Source organism: Uranotaenia lowii, chromosome 3, assembly GCF_029784155.1.
Source record: "Uranotaenia lowii strain MFRU-FL chromosome 3, ASM2978415v1, whole genome shotgun sequence".
Classification (NCBI taxonomy): Eukaryota; Metazoa; Arthropoda; class Insecta; order Diptera; family Culicidae; genus Uranotaenia; species Uranotaenia lowii.
This window is the reverse complement of record NC_073693.1, coordinates 248,469,860-248,488,904: the sequence shown is the minus strand read 5'-3', so window position 1 is coordinate 248,488,904 and position 19,045 is coordinate 248,469,860. Positions and strand designations below refer to the sequence as shown.

Below are 19,045 nucleotides of genomic sequence, written 5' to 3'. Positions count from 1 at the left end.
AACCTAGCAAATTATTTGGAAATATGCGATCAACTGAACTCAGCCATCAATAAGGCATTTGAAGAGTTCAATGCAAAAACCGAGCTTGAAATAAAGTCCTGCCTAAAGAATATCTTTAATTACGTTAAAACAAGACTTAAATCAGACATTTTTCCATCAATAATGCAATTTGATGAACATGTTGGTGATAACTTGGAAGAAATCTGCAATCATTTTGCAATTTTTCTCCAAGAAATCTTAACCACATATTTGGAAATAAAATCGCGACCGTGATTATTTTGCATTTTATCCAGAATATCCTAGTAATATTGGAGTCAATTACCTTCATGAATTGGATATCTTGATCAGTTTAAACAATTTAAACCCCTCAAAGGAACCTGAGCCAGATGAAATTCCTCTAGTATTTATAATCAACTTTGCCAATGAACTTACATACCCTTTGTTTCAGCTATTTAATATGTCAGAATGGGGGTAGGCTTAACAGCGGCACGTTATCCAAACATACGGGAAAATTGTGCCTAGAAACTAGAAATTTTCCCCAAAGTATGGAAAAGCTTATTTCCGGTTCATTTTTTTAAATCTGAGCGAAAAGCTGATGTACGTTATTATCGTGGAATTGCTATTATCAACATGGATTTTTCAAAGGTCGATCAACTTCAACAAATTTATTTGAATTTGTGGATTATTCATTAAATGCAATCGATAATGAGAATCACGTTGAGGCATTGTATACAGATTCTAGCAAAGCATTTGATCGTATAGATAAACCGATGCTTCTTTAAAAGCTGCAAAAAATTGGAGTTGATTTGGGACTTCTGAAATGGCTTGAATCATATTTAACAAACAGGCAACAAATCATAAAATTTAAGGGATAGAATTGGAATCCCATTCAAGTCACTTCAGGTGTTCCACATGGCTCACATTTAGGACCACTTCTATTTATCTTGTACATAAACGACATAACCTTCATCCTTAAAAATCTCAAAATACTTACCGCACCTTACCGTATATGAAAAATTTTATTGAAATTTGTTACTTGTGATATCACAAAAAATGTGTTTTGTGGCATACTTCTGTGATTAACCCAAATCCACTCTTATGTGTCAATTTTAAATTATTGAAAGTTTGGCGGCTAGTAACTTTATTCAGTTGCATCCAAATAAATCGATTTCGAAGGGGACCCTTAATGAATTCTTGAAATTTTCTTTATTGCATCATTACTTTTTTTTTATGGACGCACCGTGAGAGCCCAGTAAAAAATACTCCCTAATCCAAACTTTAGTGTCAATTTGACACTAAAGTCCTCGCTTTAAACCGATTTGTCTCTCTTGTTTCTATTTCAATTTAAAAAAAAATTTTTTTTTTGAAAACTTCCAATGTCATTCAAATATATTTCTTAAACAGAATTCACATGCAACACTTAAATTTTTAGTTATTCAAAGTCAAAGAAAAATAATTCGAAAAAAAAAACTTCGTAATAAAGCTTTGGAAGATCAACTACGGAATGCTCAACAAAAATTTTTGCTTAGGTTTAAAAAAAAGCCGTAGCTAGAAGCTTTACGTTGCAAAGTTTTAAGATCATGACCACAAAAAAAATGTAAAAAAAAGTGGTTCAAAACCGTACTTTTCAATCAATGAACCGTAAAAATTGATAAAGTCACACCAGAAAAAAAATGAAAAGAGGATTACAAAGCTGACGTAATTTGGACATTTTTGCATTTAAAGATTGTTAAAATACGAGACACAGAATTGTTGACGGATTTTCAAAGGTAGCTGATTTTAGAACTATTTGTCAATTTGTATTTTTTTCAGATTTTCTTGCACCAAAATACAACTTTGCACTGGATATTTGGTGGTATGAATAAGAAAATAGCAATTGCTTCTATAGCTTTTACTTAGCACAAACTATAGAATGACAATATTTGAAAGCATTTACTCAACTAGATATGAAAAGGCAATGTAGAACATTTACTTTCAACCAGCTCCGATATAAAAATATGCATGCCATTCGAAGTATTTGACTCACAAAACTGCTCGAAAATAGCAAAAGCATTTACAATATCTTTATTCATATCAACCAATATACTAAAAATTCACGCAAGATTTTCGCAATAAATTTATATTCAAATTTACATTTCATACCGATTCCAGTGGAGTATTTAATTACATAAGCACTGCGATACTTCACAAAAAAATATGATAAATATAAAACTGATAGTAAATCTAAGGTAAGGTAGGTTCAGCGTGTTTGGTGCAGATAAAAAAGAGTGTAGGCAACGTTCAACGCCAAAATACTCAACTGTTTCGACAAATCCTATGGTTTGGTCAGTGCAAAGTTGAATTTAGGTCTTTCAAAATCTTAGAAAATTTGGAAACCGCTCCCTGTGAAAATTTTTCAAAAATTCTGTGTTTCGTGTTTTGACAATCTAAAAATGCAAAAAATGTGCCAAATTCCGTCAACTTTTCAAACCGCTTTTCAAATATTATTTTGAATGTTTTAAACAATTTTAACGTTTCATTGATTGAAAAGTACGGGTTAACCCCACTTTTTGACACTTTTGTTGGTCATGATTGAAAATAAAAAAATAATAAATCCTTATGTGCATCGTATAGTTTCTACAGCTTTTTTTCGAAGCATGTTTTTCAGGGCTTGTTTCTTCTTAGACTTCGGATTACGGTAAACTGGAAAGTTGTAGGTGAATATTGACTGAAAACGAATTTGAGCTACCATACGAGGTTTTTAAAACTTTAAATTTTGTAAAAATCTGTTGGAAAATAAGAGGGATATTTAGACTACAGTTTCAGGGACGGATTAGGGTTCAGATTTATGAATATTTATTGCGGTTTTTCCCTTCTTATTCGTTTGAATAAGTTTTGATGAGTCATTTAGTATTCTGTCAATTTTTCACGAATTTGCATCAATGAAACACACCGCGACTTTCGCGTTTCCCATCAGGTGCCAGGGATGTTTGACATAACCTTTCCTCACTCTTGTGGCGCTTTTCGGGTTGCTGGATGCGCTGTGCTGTGGCTGTTCTAAAGTGTGACACCACGAGAGAGATACCGCGAAGCGATGCGATATTACTGGAATGAGTTTGTTTTGTGCTGCACCATCATCATGCAGAAGCCTGCAGCAGCAGCGGCTTCAAAATCAAAAAGGAGGAACCAGCTGCGGAAGTTTTATCTGCGTGTGTCGTTTCGTCGTTTATTGTTTTTTTTTTGCTGCTGTTGCTGCGCCAATACCGGGATATTGGATCTTTTCAGGTCAATATTGATTGCCATTTTTGGTGCCATCGAGGGCACTAAAGTCAGCCATCAGAATCAGATTCAAAGCGTCCCGTGTGAAAGATTGCAACCAGAAGCAGCGTTCATTGAACATATCCGGAACTAATGCAACCACTAAGTTCATACCGGTCTTCTATAACCTTGCAGCAGCTTGAACTATTTTGTTAATGGAACCCCCTCAACACTTTTGGTGGGGCAAATTTCTATGAATCAAATAACTTCTCTAAAATTTCCACTGAATGTGCGATTGATTTCGTGTTGGTTTAGCTTTCATAGACCACACACTAAAAACCAATTAATGTACAATCGATTGGAGTTGAGGGCCAATGAATGGTGGATGGCTAATGGAATACAAAACAAATCATGTGTGAGTAGGGGTCCGATTCAAAACATTCACCAATATCAAATGCTCGGTCAAGCGTTCTCGAGAGAGCGTGGTTAGCAAAAGAGTGTTGAATTTCATGGATTATTTATTCAAAATATTTGAGGCTGTTAGCAGCTTGCATTGTTATTTTATTTTCAATTGTATGTTAGAGGGCATGTGATTATGTTTTATCAGCTCACAGTCAATCTAGTTGAAAAATAAATCAAATGATACATTCGAGAAATCTATGCTTCGTGACTTAGGCAGTTGTTTTTTTGTGCTGGAATTTGCTCAAATCAAATTTACAACAATATGACGAGGATTGATTTACACTGTTCGTCCGTGTTCGTGAAATAAATTGATTATATTTTACCCAACATAAAGGTTTTAAACGGATTTGTTGATTATATTTTTAAGAACCGATCTACCTCAAAATCAGAACGTTGGGATAAATCATAATAAGATCAATGTTTTCCAATGCAAAGAGGGGATAAGGACTCATATAAGGTTACATTGATATTCGAACGATTTTTTTTTAATTTTCGTAGCGTTGTAATTCTACAACGGTTTTCATTCTTGAGATAAGACAAAAAACTGTTTCATTGTTGAGGGTAAACTTTTTACGGTCGCCATGTAAGGCAAAGCAATGAAATACACTGCCGGCCAAAAGTTTGGGATCACCCGCTAAAAAACATGCAAATTTTGATCGTTCATATCTCAGCCGTCTTAGGACATATTGCGAATCTTCTGATCTCATTTGAAAGATAATGTGCAATAGCTATTTCGGAGGTAGTTTGCTCATAAATAATGTTTTAGTTTTGCACCTAAAACTTAATCTAAAGTTAGAACATTTTCAAAAAATCGCACTCAATATTCGAAGCCAATCATCTCGCGATAGGGTGAACCGAATTTCAAAATTTGAGTTGCATTAGAATCCTTATTTTTTACTTCTCAAAACACAATCAAAAAAATTGTGTGCAAAAATTTAAGAATGTACTTTTAATTAATAAAATAGACACTTAAGTTATCGTCCAAAAGTTTGGGATCACCGCTCAGTATGGTGTATCGGCCAAAAGTATGGGATCATTCTTTAAAAAAACATGCAAATTTATCTCATTCATATCTTTCTCATCTAACATCGTACTGCAGATCTGAAGGGTGCATTTGATAGCTTAGGAATTGTTGTTTTTTTCATGAATTCATTAAAAAATTATATTTTAAATCCATAACCATAAAAAATTTAAAAACATAATTGTGAATTTTCAAAAAACAATTAATTTCAGGTAAATTTTTTATTGTTATCACTTTAAGATATAATTTTTGTATGAATTTATAAAAAAAAACAATTCCTAAGCTTCAAATCTGCAATACAATGTTAGATGAGAAAGATATGAATGAGATAAATTTGCATGTTTTTTAAAGAATGATCCCAAACTTTTGGCCGATACACCATACTGAGCGGTGATCCCAAACTTTTGGACGATAGCTTAAGTGTCTATTTTATTAATTAAAAGTACATTCTTAAATTTTTGCACACAATTTTTTTGATTGTGTTTTGAGAAGTATAGAATACGGATTCTAATGCAATTCAAATTTTGAAATTTGGTCCACCCTATCGCGAGATGATCGGCTTTGAATATTGAGTGCGATTTTTAGAAAATGTTCTAACTTTAGGTTAAGTTTTAGGTGCAAAACAAAAACAATATTTCTGAACAAAATACCTCCGAAATAGCTATTGCTTATTATCTTTCAAATGAGATCAGAAGATTCGCAATATGTCCTAAGACGGCTGAGATATGAACGATCAAAATTTGCATGTTTTTTAGCGGGTGATCCCAAACTTTTGGCCGGCAGTGTACATAGATCGTGGGTCTAAAGATAGTTCTTATTTCTCAACTGTCGTGAAACTTTCCTCCTATTCCCCAATCTTGATCCAATCAATGATAAAACAATACTTTAATTGCTCATTCGAAAAACTTTTGCATAGAAACTAAAAATACAAATTCAAAAACATCGTTATTAATTCTAGCAACAAGTAATATCCTTTTTACTTTTGTGCGTCTGTTATTATATTCTTTTTAAATATTTTATCATTTGTTAAGCATTTTTTTTTGGATTGGAATCCGATTTCAAAAGATGTTTTTTCTAGCCGTGTGGTATGTGTTTTCCAGTGTTTTTTTTTAAACGGTGTTGCCATTCTGTCGTAGTCAGGTTAACGTTTTTTTATTTTCAAAATTTCACTTTCTGAATTGTGCCTTTCGCTACCAAAGCTCGTTGATAGTTGAATTGTAAATCCAAAACCGATTTTTGGATGATGTATGAGTGAAATTTTATTCAAAGAAGTTCAAAACACATCACTGCAATTTGCCATAATAGATTCGCCGAATGCGTTCATATTTTTCAGTGGGTCTTTTTTGCCACAATATATTTTGTCGTTCGTTTCAAACATTAGATTGATTCAAATCGTCATCCTAGACTAATTAATAAATTGTCAGTCGAAAGGGATACAAAATGACAATTTGAAAAATGGTAATTTTTCGAATTGCTTCCTAACTTTTTTATATTCTAGGATCCTTCAACTACACATAAGTTTCAAAAGGCTGTCAATTTAAAAAACTTCAATTTAATTTAATGTGTATTACGGGTTAATATGACAATATGACAAAGCAGAAGACTTCTCCCTGGAAAATTTTTGTAAAAGATAAACGAAAACAGTGATTTTGATATTATTGTGGATATAGAAAAATTAATTAAAAAAGTTAACTATTAAGTTTTCGATCAAACAATAGATCGTCAGAATTACCCACGGAGATCCATCCTGACCGAATAAAAATCTATTGAACGTTGTTCGTCGATTTATTTTTGTCAAACCATTTTGATATAGTTTACCTGTTACTTTTCAAATTTTGTTTGTGGTTTAGAATCAGATTTCGTCGGAATCATTTTGCTACTATACGTTTAACTTTTATGTAAATTAATGTTTTATCATACAATTATTGATTAACTTCATTTTCTAACTACAGTTTCTTCAATTGTATGCTCTAGCGCTGGATTTTGTTCATAGGACTCATATGCGATTATTTTTCACATGGGACACACCAGCGATCATATTTTTTACGAAATTTTGGGAACAAACTTCGAACAACAACCTGTTTTAAAGGTAAATTGGACCACAAAGAAGCGTTTTCCATCGATAACTAAAAAACGATGAAATTGTACATGGAAATCTAATGCAAACAGGGGCAGTAAAGTTTTGCTTATATTTCTACATATATTATCATTATTTTTGACGATTTTATAGCATTTGTAACGTTACAATATTGTACAAATTCTGATAAAAAAAAACGGAATAAATAAAATTAAACAGTTGTAAAATATTTCATTCAGGTAAAAATTGATTTTTTTGATTTTTTCTCTGAAAAACAGTGCGCGCGCATATTGTGATGAAAAGAGAATCATAAAACCCAACAGAACAAAAGTAATCAACTTAACTACTTAACAATGAAACTATTTTTTCCTTTTTTGATAGCAGTTTAACCCATTAGGGTCATTCTTCCTTGACTATAAAACTATCGATCTTTCAAATTTATTGCATTTTTTAGAACCTCTTTTTCTTTCCGTCTTGTATCAATCATTAAAATGCGTGTGGCAGTAAAGCCGCCGTTGAATCACTGACAATGCATTTATTTAAAGAACTTAGTGAGACTTCCCACTAAAATTACTATAAAATTCATAAAAAAAAAAACCTCAACCATTTACTTATGTTCCATTCTCACGGTTTTCAGCACAAGAGAAAATTGATCGAAGTAGGGAAAATTTAAAAACGTTTGCAATAGATTGCAAAGACTTTTGAATATTTTTTTTATTTCTCATATTTCTCAAACAAAATGCATAAGAAACTACTTGTTGTCTTCTTAAAAGTTGTTTCCAGGTTTAAAATTTTTACTTTTCTTTAGACTTCAATGAAGTGCTCATATATAACATAATAATGATGATTCTTTTAATGGAAATTCTAAATCTATTTTTACAAAATTTGCAACTTCAAGGCGTTTGAGGGTCGGCATAGAGTTGTTCAATCAAAATGAAATTTTACACGGTTGTTTGCTTGATGAAAGGATCGATATTAGAGGGTGGAATCAATGAAAATTATGCTTTTTGAAAACCTCTATATACAGTGACCGGCACAAATGAAAATGCACCTTTTGTTTTCATCTTAGAATCCAGATATTTCAGTTTCTCAAAACCTTTTTAAATTTAGAAGAGTTAATTGGCAATGCGAATTAATTATCCAAACGGTTCAAAATCTTTAAAATTTAGCTATTTCTAACTTTTCTGCTTATGAAGAAAATGATTATTTCACTTCGAACTTCACCCGAAATAACGGTGAATAATTACATTGTCCCTACAACTCGCTGGGATTTCAAATTATTTTCGTTGAAAACCACGAAATTATCAATGTTGTTAGTTCCATCCAATCAAATGCTGTGGGAGTTGATAACATTCCTATTAAATTTACAAAAATTGTATGCTGAGTGCAACTTCGATTTCTTTCGAAAAACTACTTAAACGTCAAACTACAGATAATTTAAATCAGTATGATATATTAAACGAATTCAAATCTGGTTTTCGCTCGTCACACATTACTGAAACTGCTTATTTGAAGGTACATAATGGTATAGCACATACTTTGGATAAAAAAAGAAACACTATACTTTTGATGATTGATTTGGCAAAAGCGTTTGATCGTGTTTCAAATATTAGATTTATCAATAAATTGATTTCCAAGTATAATTTTCCTAGTGCTGCTGTAAATTGATACAATCATACCTAGAAGGTTTTTCACAAACTGCCTTTTTCAATGGCAGCTTTTCTGGTTTGGCTGCCATCGAATCGGGTGTCCCTCAAGGTTCAATTTTGGGATCCCTATTGTTTACGCTATTCATAAACGACCTTCCATCTGTCCTAAAACACTGCTCTATTCATCTTTTTGTATATAATGTACAAGTATACCTTTGCGCAAATAGAAATTTTGAAGGGGATGATTTTTCCACTAAATTAAATCATGATCTTGTTAAGCTTATCGACTGGTCTTATCAAAAAAGTTAACCGATCAATTCCACTAAAACGAAAGCCTTGCTCTTCGGAAAATACCACCTTCTTCAGCTCACCCACCACTTTTTTATAATAACACTGTAGTTAATTCTATCGATCTTGCTGAGAAATTTAGGTGTTATTTTTCACAAAGATCTCTTCTGGAACCGACATGTCAATGCCCAATATTGAAAAATTTATAGCGCGATTCAAATACTAAACTTAACAACAAGCCATCTGGATGTATCTACAAAATTCAAACTTTTCAAGACATATATCTACCCTTTGATTATCTACAATGACTTCGTTTATTCAAGTGCTCTTGAAAGATCAGTTTATAAGTTCAGAGTAGCCCTTAGTTCATATGTACGGTACGTATTCAATTTATCATGTTATTCTCGAGTTTCGCATCTACAAAAGTTGCCCTTTTGTTGCTCTTTCGATAATTTCTATAAATATTAATCTTGCGTGGTAATGCACCGAATTTTTATTTCCGGAAAGCTAAAGTATTTAAAAATTTTGTTATCTAAAAAATCTAAATTTTAGTCTAGTCTAGACAAAAACGAAATCGACAAAAACAACAGACAGCAAACTCCCTTGAAAAAGACCAACAAAACTGGTCGAAACGTCGGGTATTTCAAAAACCATCGTTGTTTGATCTACATCCAAGACCGAAAAAGCCAAAATTAAATTACTATATATAATTCCCGGTCGAAAACATAAACCTAACATCAATAATAATAATAATAATAATAATAAAAATAATAATAATAATAATAATAATAATAAAAATAATAATAATAATAATAATAAAAATATTAATAACAATGAGTTGGTTGAAAAAGCGGCAACTTGAAGATCATTTAAAAATTAATATTTTTTTAAGCCTAGTAGTAATTTTTGAATTTCATACTTTACGTATGCGGCATAAAAAAAATCCTTTTAATGGTTTATTTGATAAAAATGTTAAAAATTCATAACTTCACCCGCAGATCAGACTCTACTCCGATAATGAACTTCCTTTGAGGTGGCATTATCGGTATTAGATGCTAAGATTAACCCGGCTAACAATAGAAAAAAGATTCTAGTTTTCCATTCCCATCACATTTCCACCCCACTTTCAACCCATTCTCATCCCTTTCCCATCAAAGATGAAGGAGGATAAAAAAAAACACTGGCTAAACGGCAGACGGCGAATGCAGTGTGTTTTTTTGCAAATCGGCAGTGGCTGAAAGACAATGACGACAAACTATCGTTCGCTAGCCGACTCAGATGGTGCCCTGGGTAAAATATCTGACTGACAAGCCGAGATGAGATGTGGCAGTGAATTTGATTCTCACTATAGTTTTTTTGAGTTGAAAATCCCATAAAATGTTTTTCTTATTTATTCCCTGGTGGTTTTCCAATCATATCAACCTTGGTTCAGCACACTTTTCAGCACATTTTTGGCACAGAGATTTGCTAAATAGGAATTGGATTTTTGCAACCTCATCTATGGGTGCATTAGTCCAGCCAGGCCTCAAAACGGTAACATAGTTCTGTTTTCTTCAAAAAATCATTTTAAGTACCTTTTTGTTCTATAACGTCCATTAAATCTCAATAGATTTAATTTTGGTGCCAACCACACAATTGGTTTGGGTAATGTAGATCAGAAGAATACATCTGCTTTCTACGACGTTTGTCCTTCAGTCCCGTTTTTGGCATGGATTCTTACAGGTTCTCGCTCAAAATGTCGATTTTATCATCAACAATCACATTACTCTTGATTAGCATGGAAAAAATTACCTCCGCCTTTTTAAACAATTCATTACTGTATACATTCATTGATATGTCAAGGTTTTGATAAACAAAAAACTTCGGCATTCAGAAAATATTTAAAACTATGGGTTATTTGCGCCGGACACTGTAGCTAAGGGGTTTCCTAGTGTGGTATTTTATCATACTTCGCATTTTTGCTTAATAATTGCTAAAATAATTGTGTATCAATATTCTGAATAAGTGTTCATGGAAAATTTCAGCACCTAAATGAAAATTAAAGATCCAGAAATACAAAACCTAAATAACGAGCGAAAAATTTCAAATTTTTCGGGATGCGTAACTTCTCTGAACGATTACAACGGCCTGCTCTGAAGCGATGAAACCAGGCAGCAAATTAAAACATCAATATGAAATTTTCATCTCTTTTGATGAAATTTGATGAGTATTTACCACAAACGTTTGATGATCTTTTCTCTGTATTTTTCCTTTTTCCAGGTCACAAGTGGCGCTCGACGACTCAGGAAACCAGGCACAGGACAGGAGTGTGATGTGTACCTAGCCTGGCCTGGCCCTAGCCAATTCCCGCCGAAAAGCTCTCCCGGGATCATATCTGGCTAGCTAGTTGGGATGGACTGTGTATAGAGCTACGTCATCCTTTGGCTCAGTACACACATCAACTGCGGAAACGTGTGGGTGCCTCGTTTTTAAAAACGATACCTCAATAACAGAGGCGCATCAACGAAAAAAAAAAAACACGAATCCCACCCGCTACTTGTTTGTGATGTTTCCAGTCATCCGTTTTGTCCGTTCAGCATCAAGTGCTTCCGGCCATACGGAACAATGCAAGTGGAAGTGATTGATGAATAATTAAACCGGAGTGTGAAAACATCGATCCGGTCTCCTGCTTTCCTGGTGCTTCGTACCTATATGTAGGTGGGAATGGGAAGTGGATGGAGCCATCATCCATCTGGGGGGATTAAATCCGGATTCGTGGTGCATTTTTCCTGGATGATCCGGGCATTTGTGAGGCAGCAGTGAGTAGAAGCGTTTTGCTAGTGCCAATTCCTGGAAGCTATTTTTCCAGCAACGTTCTGTGTTTGCCCTCGGAAGTGGAGTTTTAATTGGGGTCCTCGAATCTGGGAGGGAGGGGTGTTCCGGGAAAAAAAAATTGTGAAATACATTTGCAGTTCCGGATGTGTGATGCAGACTGCCCGGTGTTAGCATTTTGCGAGATTTGAAGCTCAATGCCTGGAGGTGTCCGATTTTTTTTTTGCTCTGTTACTGAGATTTTCTGAGTGTGTATGTAGAAAGTCACACGTTTGGAATGAGGAGGGAATCCCTGAAGTCAGTGTTTTGAATCGGGACCAGATACTAGTCTACCGGATGATGATGAATACAAGCATTTTGCAACTCGACGTCTGGCAAGGCGTATTCCCGCCAACGATGTCCTCTGGCGCACAAAATAAAAGTTATTTTTGCTGAATATTTATCTTGTGTTGCAAACGAAGCGTCATCAACCAACCGGATCGTAAAAATATCCCCCGGAGGTGCACATCGCATCGGGGTCCCCGATTCAAGAAAAACACATATCCTAGAATAAACGAAAAAAAGGATAAACCTACTCACATATCCTTCGGACCAACAACGAAACCCAAAATCCGAACCCCAACAAAAAAGGAGTGTGGAGTATTTGTCGTCAGCACAAATCGCCGGTCCGGCCCTTGGGATCGTAAAAGTGGGATCAAACCACTCACTCCGGAGCCTCGAGTTGCCCCGAAATATTCTGCTCCCCCCGCAAATCGACATCAGCTGTGCAGTGTCCTTTTTGCCCCACTCACATCTTGGCCCATAATCTTCCACGCCGGGAAACATTCGTCGTTGGCGGCGTTCCCTCAAAAGCAGCAAGGATGGAAACACGAATAGGATTACTGGGATTACTGCTACACTACTGCATCGTGATTGGCACTGGTAAGTGTAACAGCACTGTTGTAACACACTACTAGTAGTTTAGTTCAATTCGGGTCACAGTGGCGGTCGCTAAGCTACTAAGTATAATTGAAAATTTATAATTTCAGATTTGGGGTTTTAAGTAGTTTCTAGAATACATCCTAGATAGAATTCTTAAACTTATTAAAAACAGAGAGGTATTTTTCGAATCCTGGAAGTTGGAATAAAAATATCATTTGTATATTGTGACAATTTATTCATAAACGCTTCGGGTTTTTAAAAAGTTCTTTAAAAAACGTTATAAAAAAACTATAATTTAAATTCCACATACCTATACCAGGTCCAAACGCTTAACTATACAAGAAGGATTTTGTCAAAAATTATTCTTTGGAAATTATCCAACTTCACTTATATGCCTGATTTGTTTTTTGTATTCCTTGATCTACAAAATGTTCAACTCCACATTGAAAAGGCTTTTGATGAATGAAAGTCTGTTTCACATAGAATCTGGTCGCATCTTTGCATTTACTGCAGCGCCCCTAATTGTCACATCTCGAATCTATTGACAGTGTTTTGATCCGGATGGTTTGTCTACTTAGTGGTGAAAATTTCATCAAGATTGAAGCAGTCAGTCAAAATTTATCGACGATGGAACGCGAAAGACGAGAGAAAATTCCACACTCACATAGAGAAACCACACATAGAGAAACCGACGTAGTAAAGATCGCGAAATTCCTGAAATATCAAAAATTGACTATAAATTCGGTGCTGCAACGTTACCGGGAGACCCTTACGGTGGATTGAGCAAAACAAACAAGGCGTGAAAGTGGAACATATGACCAGAAGCTGCGAGCAAAGGTAATTCGATCAGTTCACAATAATCCTGGAATCTCCTTGCGTGATTTGGCGAAAAAGTTCAAGACGAACCACAGTACAGCTCTACGAATTTGTTTACGAGAAGGCTTGCGGTCGTATCATGCAGGCAAACACCCCAACAGGACGCTGAAACAAAACTTGGTTGCCAAAATCAGGGCGAGGAAGTTGTACGAGAAAGCGTTGACCAAGTACAACGGATGCATTTTGATGGACGACGAAATGGATTTTGGACAATTATTTATTTTATTTACATAGTATTCCGCCTCACGACATAACTTGACGAACATAATTCCTAAAATTTACTCGGTCCATGGCAACCGTTCTCCAATTTCTCGGGCACCCCACGTTCGCCAGATCACGCTCCACTTGGTCTAACCACCTTGCTCGTTGCGCCCCCGCTCGTCTTGTTCCTACCGGATTCGTAGCGAACACCTGTTTTGCAGGACAGTCGTCCGGCATTCTCGCAACATGTCCCGCCCAGCGTATCCGGCCAGCTTTCACCACCTTCTGGATACTGGGTTCGCCGTAGAGTCGCGCGAGCTCGTGGTTCATCCTTCGCCTCCACACTCCGTTCTCCTGTACACCGCCAAAGATGGTTCTTAAAACTCGTCGCTCGAATACTCCGAGTGTACGCAGGTCCTCCTCGAGCAATATCCATGTCTCGTGCCCGTAGAGAACAACCGGTCTAATGAGCGTCATATACAGGTTACACTTCGTGCGAGGGCTAAGTCTTCTCGACCGCGGTTGCTTGTGGAGTCCATAGCACGACTTCCGCTGATAATTCGCCTCCGGATCTCACGGCTGGGGTCATTGTCTGCGGTCACCAGTGAGCCGAGGTAGACAAAATCTTCGACTATCTCCAGCTCGTAGCCGTCGATCGTGACCTTGTTATTACTGGACAAGCGGGTTCGGTCGGTCTCGGATCCGCAGGCCAGCATGCACTTCGTCTTGAACGTATTAATCATCAATCCAATCCTTCCTGCTTCGCGTTTCAGTTTGCGGTAGATGTCTTCCACCGCCGCAGATGATCTGCCGACTAAATCAATGTCATCGGCGAAGCAGATAATTGACTGGATCTGTTGAAAATCGTGCCCCGCATTTCGCCCACCGCTCGTCGAATAACACCTTCTAGCGCCACGTTGAACATCATGCAGGATAAACCATCACCTTGTCGAAGCCCCCTGCGCGATTCGAATGAACTCGACAACTCACCCGAGAACCGCACACAGCACTGCGTTCCATCCATCGTCGCCTTGATCAGTCTGATCAGTTTCCCGGAAAAGCCGTTCTCGTCCATGATTTTCCATAGCTCGTTACGGTCGATCGTGTCGTATGCGGCTTTGAAGTCGATGAATAGATGGTGCGTAGGGACTTGGTGTTCCCGGCATTTATGGAGGATTTGCCGTAATGTTAATATCTGGTCCGTCGTAGACCGTCCCTCCATGAAGCCGGCCTGATGCCTTCCCACGAATCTGTTTGCTTGTGGCGTTAGGCGGCGGAGTAGGATTCGGGAAAACACTTTGTAGGCGGCATTGAGGACAGTGATCGCTCGGTAGTTCTCACAGTCCAATTTGTCGCCCTTCTTGTAGATGGGGCATATTACCCCCTCCTTCCACTCCTCCGGTAGCTGTTATATATCCCAGATCCGGACTATCAACCGGTGTAGGCAATCGGCCAACTTGTCCGGGCCCATTTTGATGAGTTCAGCTGCGATGCCATCCTTCCCAGCCGACTTGTTTCTATTCAGCTGGCGAATGGCTTCCTTAACTTCACTCATCGTTGGGAGTGGCTCCTCTACATCGTTGGCTACGCCGGCGATGTACCTTCCCCCACCGTCTTGATCTCGTGCATGTTCGCCGTTCAGGTGTTCATCGAAGTGCTGCTTCCACCTTTTGATCACCTCACGATTGTCCGTCAGGATGCCTCCGTCCTTATCCCGGCACATTTCGACTTGCGGCACGAAGCCTTTGCGGGATGCGTTGAGTTTCTGATATAACTTTCGTGTTTCTTGGGAACGATGCAGCTGCTCCAGCTCCTCGAGCTCCTCCTCCTCCAGACGGCGCTTTTTCTCCTGGATAATTCGGACTCGCTGCCTCTTCCGCTGTCGGAGATTTTCCATATTTCGACGGGTGCCTCTTTGCACTACTGCCGCCTGGATTTTGGACAAATACCCGGTAACAAATTTTACCTTGCGAAGCGTAAAGGGAATGTTGCGGGTAGATTCAAGTTTGTTTTCGCAGATAAATTTGCACGTATATATTAATCTTATTAATCTATTTACCAAAACGCCGGATAGCACTTATGCTTACCAAGGCGCCGTGCGAGCCTGGCATGTTGTATGTCTTTATTTGTATCAATTCATCATTACATTTATATTACATTTTTTCATTAAATTAGGTGTTCAGCTCAATAATGAACTGTTCAGAGCCCTATAGTTAACTAGATATTAAAAATTTATTTGTAAGAATTAAATTTGCTTAGCGCAATTAAGTATTTAATGTAGGAGAACATCCTGTAATGGCAAAAATATTTTAAACTTAAAACTAAACACTATCCTAAAATTAAACTAGTTATAAAGAGAACGAATCTCTGCGATGGAAGACTGCATCGATTTGCCTCTGAAGTTGGAGATGATTTTGTTGGCCATCTCTTCGATCGATTCAATGCCCGCAATCCGATGAAGATCTTCGGTGCTGTGCCAAGGTGGAAGCCGCAAAATCATTTTCAGAACCTTGTTCTGAATCCTCTGGATGGCTTTCTTCCTCGTCGCGCAGCAGCTAGACCAAATCGGAACTGCATACATTATCGCTGGTCGGAAAACTTGCTTATAAATAAGCATCTTATTCTTCAGGCACAGCCGGGATTTCCTGTTGATGAGAGAATAAAGAGATTTAGTATATTTATTACACTTAGATTGAATATCTTCAATGTGATTTTTAAAAGTAAGATTCCGATCAAGTGTAAGTCCCAAGTATTTCACGTGATCAGACCATTCTAATGAAACCCCATTAAAAGTTATGGAATGATTTTCATTAGGTTTTAAAAATTGAGCTCTTGGCTTATGGGGAAATAAAATAAGTTGAGTTTTGGAAGCGTTAGGAGAAATTTTCCACATTTTCAAGTAATTCAAAAAGGAATTTAAATTTTGTTGCAATCTACTGCGTACCACCCGTAAATTTCGACCTTTGGCTGAAAGCAAAATATCATCAGCAAATAGTCTTCTACCTTTTCCTTCTGGTACATCAGGAAGATCAGAAGTAAAAATATTGTATAAAATTGGCCCAAGTATACTGCCCTGAGGGACACCAGCTCTAATGGGTGTCCTTTCAGAGCATGCATTTTGATAGCTTACTTGTAAGGTTCGGCTAGTCAAATAATTTTGGATTATTTTGGTGAGATATACAGGAAAATCAAATCGAGCTAATTTAGCTCTAAACCTTTGTGCCAAACACTGTCAAAAGCATTTTCAATATCAAGAAGAGCAACACCAGTTGAATAACCTTCAGATTTGCTAGCGTTAATCATATTAGTTACACTCAAAAGTTGATGTGTAGTAGAATGTCCATGACGAAAACCAAATTGTTCATCAGGGAAAATAGAATTCTGATTAATGTGAATCATCATTCTATTCAAAATAACTCTCTCAAATAGTTTACTTAAAGATGGAAGCAAACTAATTGGTCGATAACTTGAAGGCTCTGAAGCACTTTTTCCAGGTTTTAAAATTGGAGTTACTTTGGCATTTTTCCATTCATTGGGAAAATAAGCCAAGTGAAAACATTTATTGAAGATTTTAACTAAAAAATTTAAAGTGCTTTCAGGCAACTTTTTAATAAGAATATAGAAAATCCCATCTTCCCCTGGGGCTTTCATATTTTTAAATTTTTTGCAAATCAATTTAAGTTCATCAATATTTGTCTCACAAGAACTTTCAAATACATTTTGTTTAGAAAGAATATCATCAAATTCAAGGGAAATTTGAGCATCAATTGGACTTACAACGTTTAAATTAAAATCATGAGCAGACTCAAATTGTTGCGCCAATTTTTGAGCTTTTTCTGCATTCGTTAAAAGAAGTTTATCCCCGTCTTTCAAAGTAGGAATTGGCTTCTGGGGCTTTTTCAGAATTTTAGTTAATTTCCAAAATGGCTTTGAGTAGGGTTTTATGTCCTCTACTGCTTTGGCAAAATTTTCATTACGAATGAAATTTAAACGACGTTTGATCTCTTTTTGAAGGTCGCAATAAATAAATTTCAAATAAGGATCCCTAGTACGTTGATATTGGCGTCGACGAATGTTTTTCAGTCGTATCAAAAACTGAAGATCATCATCAATTAAAGGTTGATTAAATTTATGTTTAACTTTGGGTATTGAAGCGGCTTTAGCATTGACTATTGAAATTGTCAAATTTTCTACAGCCAAATCAATATCTTCAATTGAATTCAGTGGAACGTTTACATTCAAATTACGTTCAATAAAATTCCTATATCGCTCCCAGTCAGCTTTTTGAAAGTTAAAAGTTGATTTTAAAGGGTTTTCAATGGGACTTTGGGATAAAGAAAATGTTACTGGAAGGTGGTCTGAATCGAGGTCCGCATGAGTAACTAATTGACTACAATGCTCGCCTAAATCCGTTAGAACCAAATCAATTGTGGAGGGATTTCTAATTGAAGAAAAACAAGTATGCCCATTAGGATATTCAACAGTATAATAACATGCAGAGCAGTCATTAAACAAAATATTCCCATTTGAATTTGATGAAATATTATTCCAAGATCGGTGTTTTGCATTAAAGTCACCAATAACAAAAAATTTAGATTTATTTCTGGTGAGTTTTTGTAAATCTCCCTTCAAAAAATTTTTCTGTTCACCGCTGCATTGATAAGGCAAATATGCGGCAATAATTATAATTTTCCCCATAGAAGTTTCTAATTCAATTCCAATTGTTTCTAAGACTTTTGTATTGAAAGAAGGAAGAAGTCTAAATTTGAGACGACTATTGATGACAATCGCTACACCCCCACCTTGTCGATCAAGTCGATCATTTCGCAAAATTTTAAAGAAAGCATTGCTTTTCAAGTTAATGTCTGGCTTTAAAAAAGTTTCAGTGATGGCAGCAATATGTATGTTTTGAGTTTTCAAAAATAAAAAGAATTCATCTTGGTTAGCCAGCAAAGATCTAGCATTCCAATTTATAATATTTAAACATCTATTTGGATCCATGAGGGAATCGTAAAGTCATAATAATTTTGTTAGCATAATTAAAAGAAGTTTGGAAAGCTTCAAACATTGAATTTGCTTTCAACATAAGTTGCATCATTTCCATCAAATTTTGATGCAAAAATTTTAATTTTTCCTCAGTAATCTCACCCAAATCAACAAAATTGTTAGGATCAGAAAATGAAGGAGAAGAACAAGTATTTGAATTTCGGGGATTTTCCCAAGCCTTCGCATGAACGTTGAGACTTGGTTTTTTCCCATTTTTATTAGTTATGCCTGGAGAGGGAAACCCATTTTCAACCACCTCTGAAAACGATAAACAACGAGTCTGGGGCGCAGATTCAGCACAGGTAACATTAAATTCACTTCGGGTATTACCCAGCCGTGATTCCAATGTAGACCGAGGCTGAATGCGAACAGGCAGGTTGTTTGCCGGCCCGACGTGTGAAGACGAAAAAGAGGAAGGAGGAGAAGAAACTTTTCTGGAAACTTTGGGATTTTTCC

The 19,045-nt window shown here is 36.3% G+C and overlaps 1 protein-coding gene across 1 annotated transcript in view; it reads left to right on the top strand.

Moving 5' to 3' along the window:
• The window catches only part of LOC129758344 (protein amalgam-like), a 654,575-nt gene that overhangs the window by 19,594 nt on the left and 615,936 nt on the right, over window positions 1–19,045 (top strand). The window contains exon 2 of the mRNA XM_055755849.1: window positions 10,994–12,466. Coding sequence (XP_055611824.1) covers window positions 12,406–12,466 — 61 coding nt within the window. The 5' untranslated portion in view covers window positions 10,994–12,405. The remainder of the gene's footprint in view (window positions 1–10,993; window positions 12,467–19,045) is intronic.